This window comes from Urocitellus parryii, chromosome 12 (genome assembly GCF_045843805.1).
Source record: "Urocitellus parryii isolate mUroPar1 chromosome 12, mUroPar1.hap1, whole genome shotgun sequence".
Lineage (NCBI taxonomy): Eukaryota > Metazoa > Chordata > Mammalia > Rodentia > Sciuridae > Urocitellus > Urocitellus parryii.
The window spans coordinates 38,718,973-38,735,172 of NC_135542.1; the positions used below are offsets into that span (position 1 = coordinate 38,718,973).

Consider the following 16,200-nt stretch of genomic DNA (forward strand, 5'->3'; position numbering starts at 1 on the left):
TATCTTAATTTTAATGGAAAATCATCAAGGTAGCACTCATTTAGAATCCTGTTTCTATACATTATTCTTCTTAAATGGTCAATTAACTTCTATTTATACCAGAGAGAGGCCAATAGTGGAGTGCTGTAGTTCATAGTGCAGGCTCTGAAACCAAATTGTTTGGACCTAAATTCATAACCCTACAGCTTTCTGCTGTGTGATCTAGGGCAAAACCGTGCCTCAGTTTCCTTATCTATTAAGTGGAGGTACAAATAGCTACCTCACGGTGGTTTTGAGGGTAAATAAGTACAGCAAAAGCTCTCAGAAGAGGACCTGGCATATAATGAGCATTCAAAACAGTTTTTTTATGTAACAATAATAGCTACCACTCATCTATTACTTTAATCACTTCACTAGAGAAAAGGGGAAGTGATGTAGTAAGAGCTGATTGGAATCTAGAATGTCACAGATGCTAAAGGAAAACAGATAACAGAGCAACTGTTAACAAAGAAAGATACCATCAAAAGATTAGGCAAATATTTATGGACATGCTTTATTTAGTATGTATACAAATATATGCATAGGATTGCCTAACAAAGCCAAAGAGCTGTTTTAAGAAGAAAACCAAGTGTATTAGTTCAACTAAAGCCAGACTGGCTAGTACTAAGACTAATATTAAGTATACATAAACTTAAGAGCTAGAGGGGCTGGGTTGTGGCTCAGTGGTAGAGCGTTCTCCTAGCACGTGCGAGGCCCTAAGTTTGATCCTCAGCACCACATAAATAAAAGATATTGTGTCCAACAGCCACTAAAAAATAAATATTAAAAAACAAAACAAAACAACAACAACAACAAAAAAAAAAACCTTAAGAGCTAGATATTAAACCACTGCTGTTGAAACACCAGAAATTCTATCCCTATGTTTTCTTGGACGATTCTTTACTATCTCTACCCATCTGTATAGTATGCTATGAATGGGCAGAATGTTAAAGGTCATCTCGTCTGAAACTAGACTACCTAGAGAACATTCCATCTAATGTCTTCAAACCTGATGTCTGCACAGAAAATACAGAGGTAAGCAGCTCCAGCAAAGTCTCACTTAGGGCCCACTGAGAGGGCACGAAGGTCATGCAAATATCTGGTGATAGGGAACTCACTGTTCCAGAATAAGCCAATTCTTCCAATTTTAGAAACCCCTGAATGCCTGATAGGTTTCCCTTACTGAATTGAAAATGTACCTCTCTAATTGGGTTTGTTCCAATACATTTTCCAAGGAAATTCTTCTTTCTTTTCAAATAATAAAATATCTTTGCTTCTTTCATGTGCTACATGTACAATACTTTCATATGATCTACTAATAACCTCATTCATTCTCTTCTATATGCCTTCCAATTTGTGTACATGGCTCTTAAAATGAAAACATAAACACCCAAACTAAAATACCAATTGTTGGGCTGGGGATGTGGGCTCAAGCGGTAACGTGCTCGCCTGGCATGCGCGGGGGCGCTGGGTTTGATCCTCAGCACCACATAAAAGTAAAATAAAGATGTTGTGTCCACTGAAAACTGAAAAATAAATATTAAAAAAACTATCTCTCGGGGCTGGGGATGTGGCTCAAGCGGTAGCGCACTCGCCTGGCATGCGTGCGGCCCGGGTTCGATCCTCAGCACCACATACCAACAAAGATGTTGTGTCCACTGAGAACTAAAAAATAAATATTAAAAAAAATTTCTCTCTCTCTCTCTCTCTCTCTCTCTCTCTCTCCCCTCTCTCTCTCTTAAAAAAAAAAAAAAAAAAAACTATCTCTCTCTTAAAAAAAAAAAAACAACAATTGTAGGTGACTCCTGGAAGACAGACATGTAAAATTCACAATTTGTGAGTTATCGGAACAATGGAGACACTGATGTTAAAAACAGTGGAAGAGATGTTTCAGAGGCATAACAAAACCTGATTATATATATTTTTAAAATATTTTTTATTTGTCAATGGACCTTTATTTTATTTATTGATACATGGTGCTGAGAATTGAAACCATGACTCACACACACTAGTCAAGTGCTCTGCCACTGAGCCACAATCCTAGCCCAAAATCTGATTATACTTTAAATGTGCCCATCTTTTATGTTTAGAATTTTAGAGTACATGAAATTTAAGATTTTTCAAAGCATACTCCATACATTGTTTAGTTTTAATATTAGTTTTACCTATATGCATGATTATGAGAGAAAGAAATCCCTATTACTTACTGTTGGTACAACAGATCAAAAAAAAAAATGAAGAATAATTTGAAGGGCAGGGCAAGTTAAAAAAAAAAGTGACAAAAATCAAAAGTAAATGTGCTTTCAAATACACCATAATGCTAATTTGGAGTGGAGGCAAGAGAAGTTATTCATAAATCAGTGACCATGAAAACAGAAGGTTAAGTCAACAAAAGCATGTCACACTTGGTCTGAAAAATGGTTCATAAACTAATTCTGTATGTTATCACATTCAGGGAAATCATTAACTTATATCAAAAGGAATAGGGTTGCTCCAGTTTCAGATTTAAACAACTGTTTGCCCTTCTGGAATATTAATTTTAAAAAAAAAAGATAACAAGACTGTGCTACTTCATGAAACCATTATAAAGATCAAATGAGAGAAAATAGGGAAGTTAAGCAGAGAGCACAATATACATGAAGTTGAAAACCACTACCCATTTAAAAGGTGCTTTGGTTTGGATGTACCCCTTGATCCCCATTGCAGTGGTGTTGAGAGGTGGGACCTCTGGGAGGTATTTGGGTCATAAGGGTCCATTTCTAGATTAACAGGTTACTATGGTAACAGCTACACTGTAAAAAGCAAGCTCTCTTTGGCAGCTGGCTGTACCACCATATGAGGCACTCTGCCACGTGATAATACGGCAGGAAGGCCCTCATCAGATGCTGGTGCCGTGAACTTCCCAGCAAACCACATCTAAATAAACCTCTTTTCTTTGTAAATTATCCTGTCTGTGATACTGAGTTTAAACAAGAGAAAACAGACTATGACATAAGGTATTAAGATAGCACTTATGCATTAATAGTTCAACAAAATTAATAACAAAAACTTAATTTTTAGATGTTTTACATGAGACACATGAAATGGTCTTTACTGTTTCTGAATTTTTGTTTCTTTAACTTAGTTACTATCATATAAACACTATTTTTAAATATTTAGTTTTATCATACCTCACACAAAATAACACTTTCACTGATGACACATCCATTCTACCTCTGTCATTCTAAATTATTTCCTTTAGATATTAGTTTCAAGAAAGTTTCATATAAGTTGTTTGTGGTTAGAGTAAGATTTCTGATAATACAGCCAATCATCATTATTCATATAGTGAAGGTCTTGTGTTAGGGAACAAAAAGGATACCTGAAATTAAATTTCTGAACTAAGCATATACTTTTTCCTTAGTTGACCAAATCCTCATGCTCAATTAATACTAATGCTTATAAACCTTGCAGTAGCTAGTAAGCCAAGACATGGATATTCCAAATGGAAAGTTATTAAATGACTTATTGTAGTCACATGAAAATGGCTCCATTATAATGCTTTTGTGCTTAATGAACATTCCTAACTTAACTCTATTGAATTTCAAGTCACTAGTTAATATTTACATTTTAAAATCTTGTCTATGTTTCTGTTTAAGTCACAGACAAGTCACTGCTTTAAACTAATAGAAGTAAATTAAGCCTGAATCTGATTTCAGTTCTGCCTCCCAAGTCACCTATCAGAAAAGAAAGTTAGCGGTATGAAACACAGTGGAAGATCTGGGTGCAATGAAATGCCATTTCCCAAGTCACTAAATTAGTCAATGTGTTTATTAAACCTGAAAACATTATGTTTATATGCAAAAATATGTCAAAAGCAAGTCCTTTAAAAATATTTGGTATTCCATTGTTCATTAAAGCACCAAGTAAGAGTTGGGGCTATTGCTTGGTGGTACAGTGTAGGGCTTGCCTAGCCTTGCAAGACCCTGGGGTCAATCCTCAATGATGCAAAAATAAATAGAATTTTTTTAAAAAGAAGGAGGGCTGGGGCTGTAGCCCAATAGCAGAGCTCTTGCCCAGCATGTGTGAGGCACTGGGTTTCATCCTCAGCACCACAAAATGAATGAATGAATGAATGAATGAATAATCAAACAAACAAAATAAAGGCATTCTGTCCATCTACAACTACAAAAAAAAAATTAAAAGAAAGAAGTAAAGTTATAGTTTGAATTAGTATGGACATAAATAGCAAAATTTTAATAAAGGAACTTTTATCACAAATTTTAATTTATTACCTTGGTTTGTTTGGGGCAAGCTGTCGACTTGGCCGTCTGATAGACTGGTTTTGTTGGATCTTCATTGAAGTTCTAGGAGATGACCGTGCAAAAGGGTCTGGAGCGGGGGGCTTTTTAGGTATCTTTTTGACCAACCGACTAACCCACTTCTGCTGCTCTTCTGTAGAATTTGCTAATAACAATAGATTCTTTGCCGTTGATATATCATAATACACTATAAAGAAATATTTGGAATCAATTAATGTGCTTAAAATGATCTGAACATAAATAATACTAATGCAGTAAGAAATTCTCATTTACCTTTGCAAGGTGCTATAATTTCCTCCTTTTTGTCCATGTGATCTTTATGACATTTAATATGGCAACGGCGACACTCTAAAGCAGGAGGGGGCTTAAACATGTGCCACAGCGGCTTCATACAAGCCTCACAGTTGGTTGGGAAATGATAAAGAGTAGGAATAAATTCATGCCCTTTGTGACAAATATAATTAGATTTTTCTCCCACTGGGTCCACGGGAAATTCTTGTTCCTTTTTACTTTCTCCTTCATTGGCATACAGAATCTATCAAAAGAACAATCATTTCTACACGTAAGTTTTTTTGTTTTTTTTAAAATGTAGAAACAACTCTGGTAGTGTAAATAAAATCAATTTAGCCTAAATTACTCTGTAAAAAGAAAATGCATTTGAAGTTCAAATCTAAGCAGGTTCTGCCTAAAGAAAAGCTATGTGAAAAGTCATTAGAGGGTCACTTAGCTTTGCATTTCAAAAGAAATAATTCTGTTCAAATGCTGTCTCATAGATTTTTCTAGAAATCTTATTATGCTTCAGCAACACTATCAGAATGGACCAGCAAAAGATAAATTTGAAATTCACAGGTCCAATCCTCAAAAGATTGTTCAAAATCATCACCTGGGAATTGGGAGTGTAATAGGTCATTGGTGGACCCAGGCATTCGGTTCAATCTCCAGGATACCTGCTCCCCCTCAAAAAACCACCAACAGATTCACAAAATAAACAAAACAACAACAACAACAAAAAAACAAAAAACAAAAAACCAATCACCTGATAAGAACTGGGTAGAGGTTCTCAGCTCACTAGTAGAGTGCTTGCTTTGATCCCCAGCACATACACAAAGAACATATATGTTCTTCTTAAGAACAGAAAACAAAGTGATTCCCATATGTACAGCTTTTTAAAGAAAAAAATTTTTAGAAGACTTTAAAATAAAAAAAAGAAAGAAAAAAATTTTTTTTGTAGTTGTAAATGGACAAAATGCCTTTTATATTATTTATTTATTTTTATGTGGTGCTAAGGATTGAACCCAGTGCCTCACAGAGACTTGGCAAGTGCTCTGGTACTGAGCTACAGCCCCAGCCCTGTACACTTTTTAAAAAATGACATGTGCTTAGAGAGTTGAAGGAGGGAAAAAAAGAGAAAAGGATGTACAATACACTCCACATAAACAATGTAAGCACCCAGAAAACAAGAGGGCAACTCCCACAAGACACCAGGTAGTGTCTATACAGAGGGAACTCAATACTAAATTGCTGGGAATCATTTGGCTTCATGTTAAATAGGAAATAAAAGGGCCACTGGGTACAAAGTTTAACTTCATAAGTGCCTCCAGAGAGAGCTGATTATAAAACCCAAAACAGGAAAAAGTTCATGCTTTTTTTTAAAAAAAAAAAAAAAATCACAACCAACCTGGGGAGAAACATGGTGTAAACACACTACACAGCTTTTAATAAGTAAAATTATCGAGAGAGAAATGGAGATGTCCCAAATAGAATAAGCACAAAAGAAAATAATTTTTAAATGGGACTGAAACAGAAAGGTCATCTGAAGGTATCCAGAGAAGAATGGAATTTAATATGTTTTGTCATGTGGGAACCTCCAAGGGTGAAAAAACAAAACAGATTATGTTTACCTGGAATATCCTTGGAATTTCTTTAGCATCTGCTCTGTATACATCTGTCTGTGTAACTGGTCGGACATGAAATAACTTGCTGCAAAAGATTTTTCATAAAAGAATAAAATATTACCCAAGGATCAAATTCCAATAGTTACCCTAACTTATGTAAGAAATTAAACACTTTGACCCATGTTAGAAGCTCACAGAGTATCTTGTTCTATTAATCCTTAATATTTTCAGAAATTTCCAGTAAACCAAATTTTCTAATTTAGTTTCAGAAAACAATACATTACAGACCCATGAAATAAAGACGTTTCAGATAATCCTATCCTCCAGACTTTCCTGGGGAGAAGGAGACTGTAAGGAAAATAACATCAGGACAGAAGGAGCTAGCTGAGCTTTTCCATGACTAATAACAAACAGTATTACCCTGTGAGAAAAGGTCAGGCTGACGTTCTTACCACACTTTAAAAAGATATGAGGAGATAGTCTCTACCTATTCTAGTAAAAATACTTACTCTATATCTAAAACCATGTAAGGATTAGATTGTTCTTTATCTTGTTCGCTGTCATAGAAAAGAATCTTCTTACTGCTTACAATCACATACTGTTAGAAAGAGGGAGGGAAAGAAATCAATGAATAAAGTAGTTACACATTATATTTATTGATTTTTTGAAAATACATTCTGTTAGCAATAAGAATCACAAAAACCTAAGTACCTAAAAAGTGTTAATATAGCCTCAGGAAAGTCTTTCTTAAAATAACAATAAATTTGTAGCTATTTTAAATAAGCAAACAGGGGGATAAAGTCAATTACTTTTTGGACATAGCTTTGGGATCCAACAGTGTTAGTAACCTCATAAAAAAATGAACATAATGGGCTGGGGCTATAGAGCTCAGTTGGTAGAGAGGTTGCCTCGCCTGCACAAGGCCCTGGGTTCAATTCCCAGCACCATACACACACACACACACACACAAACAAAACAAAACAAAACAAAACAAAAAAACCCCACAATGACATCAAAATTACAGTAACAGAGGAAAAGAACTAAATGGATCTTTCTATCATATCCAGAGTTGTTTTGGATATGAAACAGCAAAAACACCAAAGTCAACAGGCTTATATTTTCCTAACTCCATAAAAAAACAGAAGAAAAAAATTTTTTTAAATATCTTTATTTGTTTATTTTTATGTGGTGCTGGGGATCGAACCCAGGGTCTCACACATGCAAGGTAAGTGCTTTACCACTGAGCTACAGCCCCAGCCAGAAAAAAATTTGACAGTGAGAAATAAAATCACATCATTCTAAATTGGAAAGTATAAACAAGTATTATGTGTCTAAAAGGTTTAGTCATGTACGTCTTACAACTATGAAAATGAAGTGGCTGGAGTTAAACCAGAAGGGGGGTGGGGGGTAGGGGAGACGAACCATATTCAAAAGTACTAATTACCTTTTTAACCCATCCAAATTTCTTAGTGTTGTTTCGAACAGGCAAGGAAAGCCATCCTTCTAACCTTGATTCTATAAATAAGCACAAGATTGTAAGGATAAATATGATAATTTTCTTCATATAATGAAGAATTTAGCATAATTTTAATATGGAAGCCACAAGACCAATCAAATAGTCCCTTCAGAATTTATCACTGTGCATTGTCTGGGACACAAATAATGCAGGATTGGTAGAAGCAAGTTATGCAATGCCAAACAAAATCCAGGCTATTCCACAGTGGTGCTGAGGCTTGAACTCAGGAGCTCACACTCGCTAGGCAAGCAAGTGCTTTACCACTAAGCCACATGCCCAGCCCCCAGGGTGTAGCACGATGGAAATAAATAGTCTGCAATTTTATGTAGTCAAATGTCCCACTGATTAAATTCATGCACTGGCAAAAATCTAAGAGACAAGACACAAAACAACAAACAAACCCCCCCAAAAACAAAATCACCAAAACTTAACAGCTCTTTATTCTCACTGATAACATCTGCATTAGGATCTTTTATTTTTCTTTTGAAAGAAGGCCTAACTAAAAATATAATATGCATCCTTGAGAAAACATTTTAAATGAGTAATGTTTTCAGAGAATATGGTCTTTCAAAATGGCTATAATAAAATGAAGTAAAATTGCAGCAGATGAAACTTCGTTAACAAACAACAATAAGGCGTGGTTGTGCAAGCCTGCAATCCCAGTGGCTCTGGAGCCTGAGGCCCTCAGTAACTCAGTGAGACTCTGCCTTTAAATAAGATATAAAAAGGGCTGGGGATGTGGCTCGGCGGTTAAGCATCCCTGGATTCAACGCCTTATACCAGAAACAAAAAAACAATATAATCAAAAGATTTCTAAACTCCAAAATAACAAAATGAGTAAAATTCTAGTTCCACAAAGAAAGTGTCTTAAGTCCTTGGAATTTTTTCTAGTACATTTGATCAATATCTCTTCTTTGGAAAGGGGGTACCAGAGATTGACTCAGGGGCACTCAACTACTGAGTCACATCCCCAACCCTATTTTGTATTTTATTTAGAGACAGGGTCTCACTGAGTTGCTTAGTGCCTTGCTGTTGCTGAGGCTGGCTTTGAACTTCTGATCTTACTGCCTTGGCCTCCCAAGCTGCTAGGATTACAGGTATGAGCCACCCACTCAGCTTGATCAGTATCTTTTATTGAAGTAAGTGAAATACTATTTTGGGAGGTTATTCTAACAATAGAAGTAACTGTCAATTATTTAACATCCATTATGTGTCAACTGTGTTAGAGGCTTAACTACAAGCCCCTCTAGGGCTAGGCTCAGTCAGATTTTTTCATGTCCTTTAAAGGCCCAGTGGAGTGGCCAATAGGTTTTAAGTGCTCAATGACAAACCTAAACACATTCTCTCCAATAGCCTACAGTTATTTTTGCTCTGTCACTCCTGACATGAAACTTCAGGAAGAATTTCTTAGTTAAAAATGGATGAAATAGGCAATAAAACCATGCACTTTTTTGGGTACCAGAGATTGAATCCAGTGGTGCTTAACCAGTGAGCCACATCCCTAGCCCTTTAGAGACAAGGTCTCGCCGAGTTGCTTCAGGACCTTGCTAAGTTGCTGAGATTGGTTTTTGAACTTGAGATCTTTAGGCTTCAGCCTCCTGAGCCACAGGGATTTACAGGCATGAACCACTATCCCTGGTACCATACACTCTTATGTAATATAATGTTCTTATAATTATGTCAGCACAATAAACGATCTATTAAAATAGCAATTCATTATAAAAATGCCTTAAAAATACTTTGTTCATGCAGCAGTTCATTATTAACTGAGTCTACAGTTAGTCAGAGTTAGTGAATATCAGTTAATATTATAAAAAAATTTCAAAGAGACTAAAATTAAGGGCAGTAGGGAAAACTCCAAAGACAAAGATTTTTAGGATATCACCTGTACCATTAGGTTCCGATGATATGGGTAAGTTAGGCAAAGAGTCTTCTTCTGAGTCAGAATCAGAGTCAAGGAGCATGTGAGAACTGGAAGGCTTAGTGGCAATATTGAGAGAAGTAGAGGAACGTTGGTAGGTGAATGACATGGATTCCATAGTATGTGACTGAGTGATATGAACTAAACACCCAACATATGAGAAGTAAGAATGCAGAAAGAAGAGAAAATAAAATGAAAGCTTTAAAAGAGAGCTACAATATAATGTATAACGAATTAAATATCTAAACATGTAGAGGTTTCTTTTGCATGTTTGCTTCTTTACGAAAAATATTGTAAAAAAAAAAAAAAATCAATAAAAGTCCAAAATGTTATTTGAACTACCACTCCGAGAAGTAGGTTCCCCCTTAACGACAGGATAAACATTTTTCCTCAAGAAGGAAGTTAGGCGCAGGATTTAAAACAATCAACCAATTTATAATTAAGACAAACTTAAGGGCTGAAAACAAATCTGTACCTGGAAATCCATCATCTGCCTCAGCCTCCCCTGGTCCACTGCCTATACTGGAACTATCCAGACCAATATGCAAGGCCTGCAGCTGTGATCGTAGCTGCTCAATGTCACTGTCTTTACTGTCCAGTGTCATCTGCAGTTCAATTCGAATTTGGCTCTCTTCAGCTATTTGCTGTAAGAAATTAAATTAACAAGGTGGAATACATCTCATATTTTCCATCTTGTTCAATAATAATTATTAATGATTTTTTAAAGGTTATTTGTCCTTTTTAGTTAACACATGACAGTAGAATGTATTTTCATACCACACGTACATAGAATAAACTTCCCATTTTTGTGGTTGTACATGATGTGGAGTTATACTTGTCATGTATACATGTAAGAACACAGGAAAGTGATGTCCAATTCATTCTACTGTCTTTCTTATTCTTATCTTAATAACTATTAATAGAAATGTTCTATAAGTAGTCAAACACACAGACATTAGAGTAATTCTATTTCTTAAAAAGAAATCTTCAATTTAGAGTCCAAATAGTATTCTTACAGCCTGCATTTCATTTAGTTCTTTCTGATACTTGATCATCTGTTGGGTCAACTTTTCACGTTCAGATTTAAGTTCCATATGTAGCTTTCTATTCTCCTTCTCTTTTCTTCGCACATCTGTGTCATTCCCACGCTTGACAGGTTCTTTTCGATTCATGATCTCAGCCAATTTATTCACAGCCTTAAAAATGTAAAAATAAGTATGCAAATGAAATAAATTACGTTGATCACTTCTTGGTAATTCACCAATTCCAGGTTAATATAACCATTAATAATGTCCTTCTTTAAGCACAGGATTACAAAGAAACACTTCTTACACTATTTGAACACTACACTTTCTTTATTACTCATTGTCCTTCTTTATCCTAACTCATACTTGGTTTTTACTATCATGGTTTCTGAGAACTGTAATTTAAAATATTTATAGGAGCCTGGAAGTGTGACTCAGAGGTAGAGCACTTGCCTAGATGCATTAGGTCCTAAGTTTGACCCTCAGCATCATAAAAGTCAATAAATAAATAATAATCATTTTGATTTCATGTCATTGTCTACCATTTCAACTTTTGTTCCAAGGAAGACTTTAATAGTAAGATTTTTTTTCTTCTATCTAGAGGAACAGAATTCAGCATTGGCATCACATTAGTAAAATATACTTTGCTCAACAACAGAGAAAAGAACCTACTACCTACACTCATTTGAGCTGTATACACAACCGGAGGAACTGGCAGAGGGGTGGTTAATGATCATAGGTTTCTTTTAAAAATTTTGTCAGGCTATTAGCTAACAGTCATGCCCTACAGTTTCCTAAAAGGCAGAACAACTTATTAGATTACAATAAAAGATTAGGAATAACTGTGATTCCATATTGGAAAATTAGGAAAAACTTTGACATTGAATTGGACAATGTTGATGAAATCTAACTTCTCCCAATCTGAGAAAATTCAGGTCACTGTTCACAAATATTCATACATTCAATGACTGCCTCCAATCTGTAATGCTGGAAGTAAAAGATAAATGAAAATAAGATTCAAAATCATGTTTAAAGTCCATACTTGAGTCTTGAGTGTTCTCTCTGTTAATAGCTGTTTCTCAAACTGTGCCTTGATGGCTGCTGCACTTATCTCTTCATCTTTCAACCTTGATAGTTCTGAAACATGGGAAAATGTGAAAATTACACTAGTGACTACAGCAAGTGGTAGACATCAGATATATTAAACTATATTCTTTATAAGTACATACGCTCTTGAGCTTCTTTCAGTTTGTTATTTAATTCTTCTTTTTCATTCGCAAGATTGGCAACGTCACTAGTAAGTGTCCTATTAGTTTCTTCAAGCTAAGAAACAAAAGTGGGGGAAATAAAAAAAAAACACCAATATACAAAATGTAAGTCATAAAACAGTAATTCAAATTGAAAACCCCAGAAAGTTGCTAAATCTCTTGCTTTTCTAAGCTTATCCATCTTTATATTCTTGCCCATGTGCTACCTTACTAAACTTTATTATTGATGAAAATTTTGTTAGCAAATTTTATATATACCACCCAAGGAAGCCAAAAATTTGCTGTTCTTTCACAAATCCTTAGCATTTTTTAAAATGAGAAAAACATTTAAAAAACTAAGAAAAGGAAATACAAACTCTGCATTCTCATCATGCAGAATAAATGAATATAAAAACTAATATTTTTTCAGAACATTACTTTGAATCAGAAGATGAAATAGTACTGAAGATGTTGATGGCCTTTTGTATTCCTTCCAAATTCTATTTCTATTCTTCCTTCCTGAAGAACATTTAGTGATTTTTAAGACACACAGTATTTATCTTTCTCCATTTTGGGGGGGGGGGCGGGGGCGGGCGGGTACTGGGGATTGAACTCAGGGACACTCAACCCCTGAGCTCCATCCCCAGTTCTATTTTGTATTTTATTTAAAGACAGGGTCTCACTGAGTTGTTTAGCAACTTGCTTTTTGCTGAGGCTGGCTTTGAACTCGTGATTCTCCTGTCTTCAACCACCTGAGTCGCTGGGATTACAGGAGTGCGCCACCGGGCCCAGCTTTTGCCATTGTTTTTACTCAGCATCATATTAAAAAATTAAATGGCTAATAAAAAAATGTAATTCATTTTAACAGATACAGTAATTCTATCTACCACACTTAATATATTCATTCATTCAATTAATAAGAGATTTCAGTTTTGGCTATTTACTAACATTTATGCTGCTATAAGAATTGTGCTAAAGTTTCATTAGCATACTTATCTTAATGTGGACTTTCTCTGAATTGCATTCTATGTATGGTTAAAATTTGCCAACACTGCCATGCTATATACCTGACTGTACAATCACATACTGAATTTAAGTTCCCATAGCAGTGAAAGAGAATACTGTTTTCCAGACATCTTTCAAACTACTGCCATTTTGAGGTGCTGAATTTCTGTCATTTGATGGGTGTGAATTGGCATTTCAAAGCTGCTTTATCTAGCCCTTTCTAGGAGAGCAGGAAGCAAAGCATTTTCTTATATATGTAAGTTTTCCTTTTTGACCAAATTTTCTACTGCACTGTTTAACCTTTTCTTATTGAACTGCAGGAATTCTCTGTATATTCTAGGTACTACTGGCTCCTTGTTTAATAAATACATTACATGTATCTTGTCCCTGTCATTTATTTATGTTGTCTTTTGTCATATTTGTGAAATTTGCATTCATTTCTAATAGCTCAAAATTTTTATTTTTCATATTTAGATTATTAAAATAGCTAGAATTTACTTTTGTGTGTGAAATGGTAAGGTTCTAATTTTATTCCTTTCCACATAAAAATATAGTTATTCTACAACCATTTATTAAATTTGTGTCCTTTCCTACTGGTTTGTATATTGCTATTTCCATCATATACAAGTTCCTTTATAGATCATAAAATTTCCTCTAGCATCACTATTCATTTCTAGCAGGACTGGACAGACCTGTTCTAATGTCACACTTTGCAATTTACTGTATCATTTTGACATGCCTGCATAATTGATAGGGGAAACCCAACTACTTGATATTTTACTTTTCTTGGAAATTTTCTTTAGCTAGATTCTGTGTGAAACAAGGGGAGAAGTAAGCGATTAACTGAACTAAAAATCTTAACAGCTAGAACATAACAATTTTTCATGTACGTCTGTAATACTGTACTAGTGCTACTAAGTAATTATGACATTAGCAATTTACTTATTATAAAACCCCAAGAATTTTACTTACAGATGCAATTGTAGCATCTTTTTCAGTAAGCTCCTGTTTGTGTCTAGCCATCATCTCTTTGATCTCCAGTTCTTTCATGATTTTCTCTTTCTCCAAATCTGAATACTGTTCTTCAGCAATTGAACGAGCCAGCTGCTCAGAATCTGCTTTGGTCAAGGTGATCTCCAGCTGGGCAGCCAAGGAATCCCTATAATTTAGGAATATATCATTAAAAAATTCAGGGGGTAGTGCTAGGGATTGAACCCACAGTTTTTGTGCATGTTAATCATACCTCCACCCCTCTTAAAGATATGTCATTTTAGTGTTCAATTTTCACTTTAGAAGTCCATATTTTTGTCTCACTTCATCAACACAATTTTACGTGGTGAATACAGAGCACTGTTCTAGCAGCAATACATGTATCTATGAACAAGGGACAAAAGTCTTGTCCTTACCTTTCATCCTGTAATTCCTGTTTCTTCTGCTGTAATTCTTTACAAAGTTTGGTCTTTTCTTCACATTCTTCTTTAAGTTCCCTAACTTGTGTTTTATACAGGGTCTAAGAAGCAAAACACAAAGAAATGTGTATCATGATCATCAGAAATATTATGTCTACATCTAACACCTACCCAGAGAAATCACTGACCACGTACAAATATTTTCTTAATGTTGAGTAATGTTGTGCTCCTAAGAAAATTAATAGTTTAATACGTCTTCCTATTTTCTAGTTATCAACTGATATGATAAAGTTCACTTGGGGCTGGAAGCGTAGCTCTGGTAGAGCACATTTGACATGCATTAGACCCCAGGTTCAGTACCCATCACCATCCCCCCAAAAGTCAGTTAATAATTTAAAAGCATGATTTCCAACTGAATAATATAGTGATATTTCTTACTGAATGGTATAGATTGGTAGGATGAAAAAGCAAGGAAAAATATTACTAATATGTAAACATAAATTTTGTTGATTTAAATCAATGGAGCAGGGGTGATAATTGTCATTTCATATTTTAAAACTGATCTCAAAAAAGTACAAATGTCTCAGAGGCTGGGGAGGCTGAGGCAGGAGGATCAAAGCCTGCCTCAACAACTTATTGAGGCCCTAAGTAACTCAGCAAGACCCTGTCTCTAATTAAAATATAAAAAGAACTGTGGATGTTGCTCAGTGATTAAACACCTCTGAGTTCAATACCCAGAATAATTTTTTTAAAAAGTTCAAATGTTAAAATGACAATTTTACAATAAAAGTGTATTATTCAAAAAGCAATGCCTTTAATCAGTTTTATAGGTGTTGTATAGCATGTGCTTAGAATTAGTTTTCTAGCAATGACAACAGAGTTCTGTTAAATTATCTACATTTCTTTTTACTCAGTATTTTTAATGAGTTATGGGATATTACACATCCCATCTAAAAATCTAATTTTGGGCTGGGGATGTGGCTCAAGCGGTAGTGCGCTCGCCTGGCATGCCTGCGGCCCGGGTTCGATCCTCAGCACCACATACAAAACAAAGATGTTGTGTCCGCCAAAAACTAAAAAATAAATATTAAAATTCTTAAAAAAAAAAATCTAATTTAAATCTAGTTTATACAAAATCATTCTCCTGGTTCTAAAACAAGAAATAAAAAAGTTCTACAAATACAGCAACTTCAAATTAATGTATCTGGAACTTACTGAGAAATACTGTTCAGCTTCAAGTTGATCTTGGAGCTCTTTCATCTGCCCATCGGCATCCTGACGTTCTCTGTGAAGACATCAAAACAAAGGCTTAAATAAGTAATACACATTTTAAATCATTTACTCTGAAATTATGGTGTAGGAAACCCCTGAAGCCCTTTCAGAGAATCCATGAAATCAAATCATTTTCATGCACGGTTGCTATTCCTTTCCCTGAGAGGAGATGAAATTTGATGATGTCATCAATATACCAGCTAAATGAAATGTATGCTTGTATTTTAAACTGTCATTTGGGGGACGGGGTGTAATTTGGGATTGAATCCAGGGATGCTTAACCACCGAGCCACATACCAGGCAATTTTTTTTTTTCATTTTTTGCTTTGAAACAGGGTCTTGTCTTGCCAAATTGCTGAGGCTGGCTTTGAACTTGCAATCCTCCTGCCTCAGCCCCCAAAGCTGCTAAAATTACAGATGTGTACCACTGTGGCCAGCCAATTGTTGTCAGTTTTAATGAACACATATGTGAGCTGTGATCTGCCACTTATGTCAAGCAACTATGATTCATAGTATCAGAAAACTAGGTTTCTCAGGGTGAGTAAAGAATGCCCAGGAGGATGAAAATCCTGTTTTTAGATCTAAATCAGG

General features: G+C 35.2%; 1 protein-coding gene across 1 annotated transcript in view; it reads right to left on the reverse strand.

Moving 5' to 3' along the window:
- Rock2 (Rho associated coiled-coil containing protein kinase 2) overlaps positions 1-16,200 on the reverse strand; it is a 136,431-nt gene that overhangs the window by 7,693 nt on the left and 112,538 nt on the right. The window contains exons 21-32 of the mRNA XM_077791974.1: positions 15,553-15,622; positions 14,335-14,438; positions 13,901-14,087; positions 11,906-11,999; positions 11,719-11,813; positions 10,668-10,847; positions 10,127-10,295; positions 7,659-7,729; positions 6,724-6,812; positions 6,221-6,299; positions 4,593-4,854; positions 4,293-4,506 (exon numbers count right to left, since the gene is read on the reverse strand). Coding sequence (XP_077648100.1) covers positions 4,293-4,506; positions 4,593-4,854; positions 6,221-6,299; positions 6,724-6,812; positions 7,659-7,729; positions 10,127-10,295; positions 10,668-10,847; positions 11,719-11,813; positions 11,906-11,999; positions 13,901-14,087; positions 14,335-14,438; positions 15,553-15,622 — 1,614 coding nt within the window. The remainder of the gene's footprint in view (positions 1-4,292; positions 4,507-4,592; positions 4,855-6,220; positions 6,300-6,723; positions 6,813-7,658; positions 7,730-10,126; positions 10,296-10,667; positions 10,848-11,718; positions 11,814-11,905; positions 12,000-13,900; positions 14,088-14,334; positions 14,439-15,552; positions 15,623-16,200) is intronic.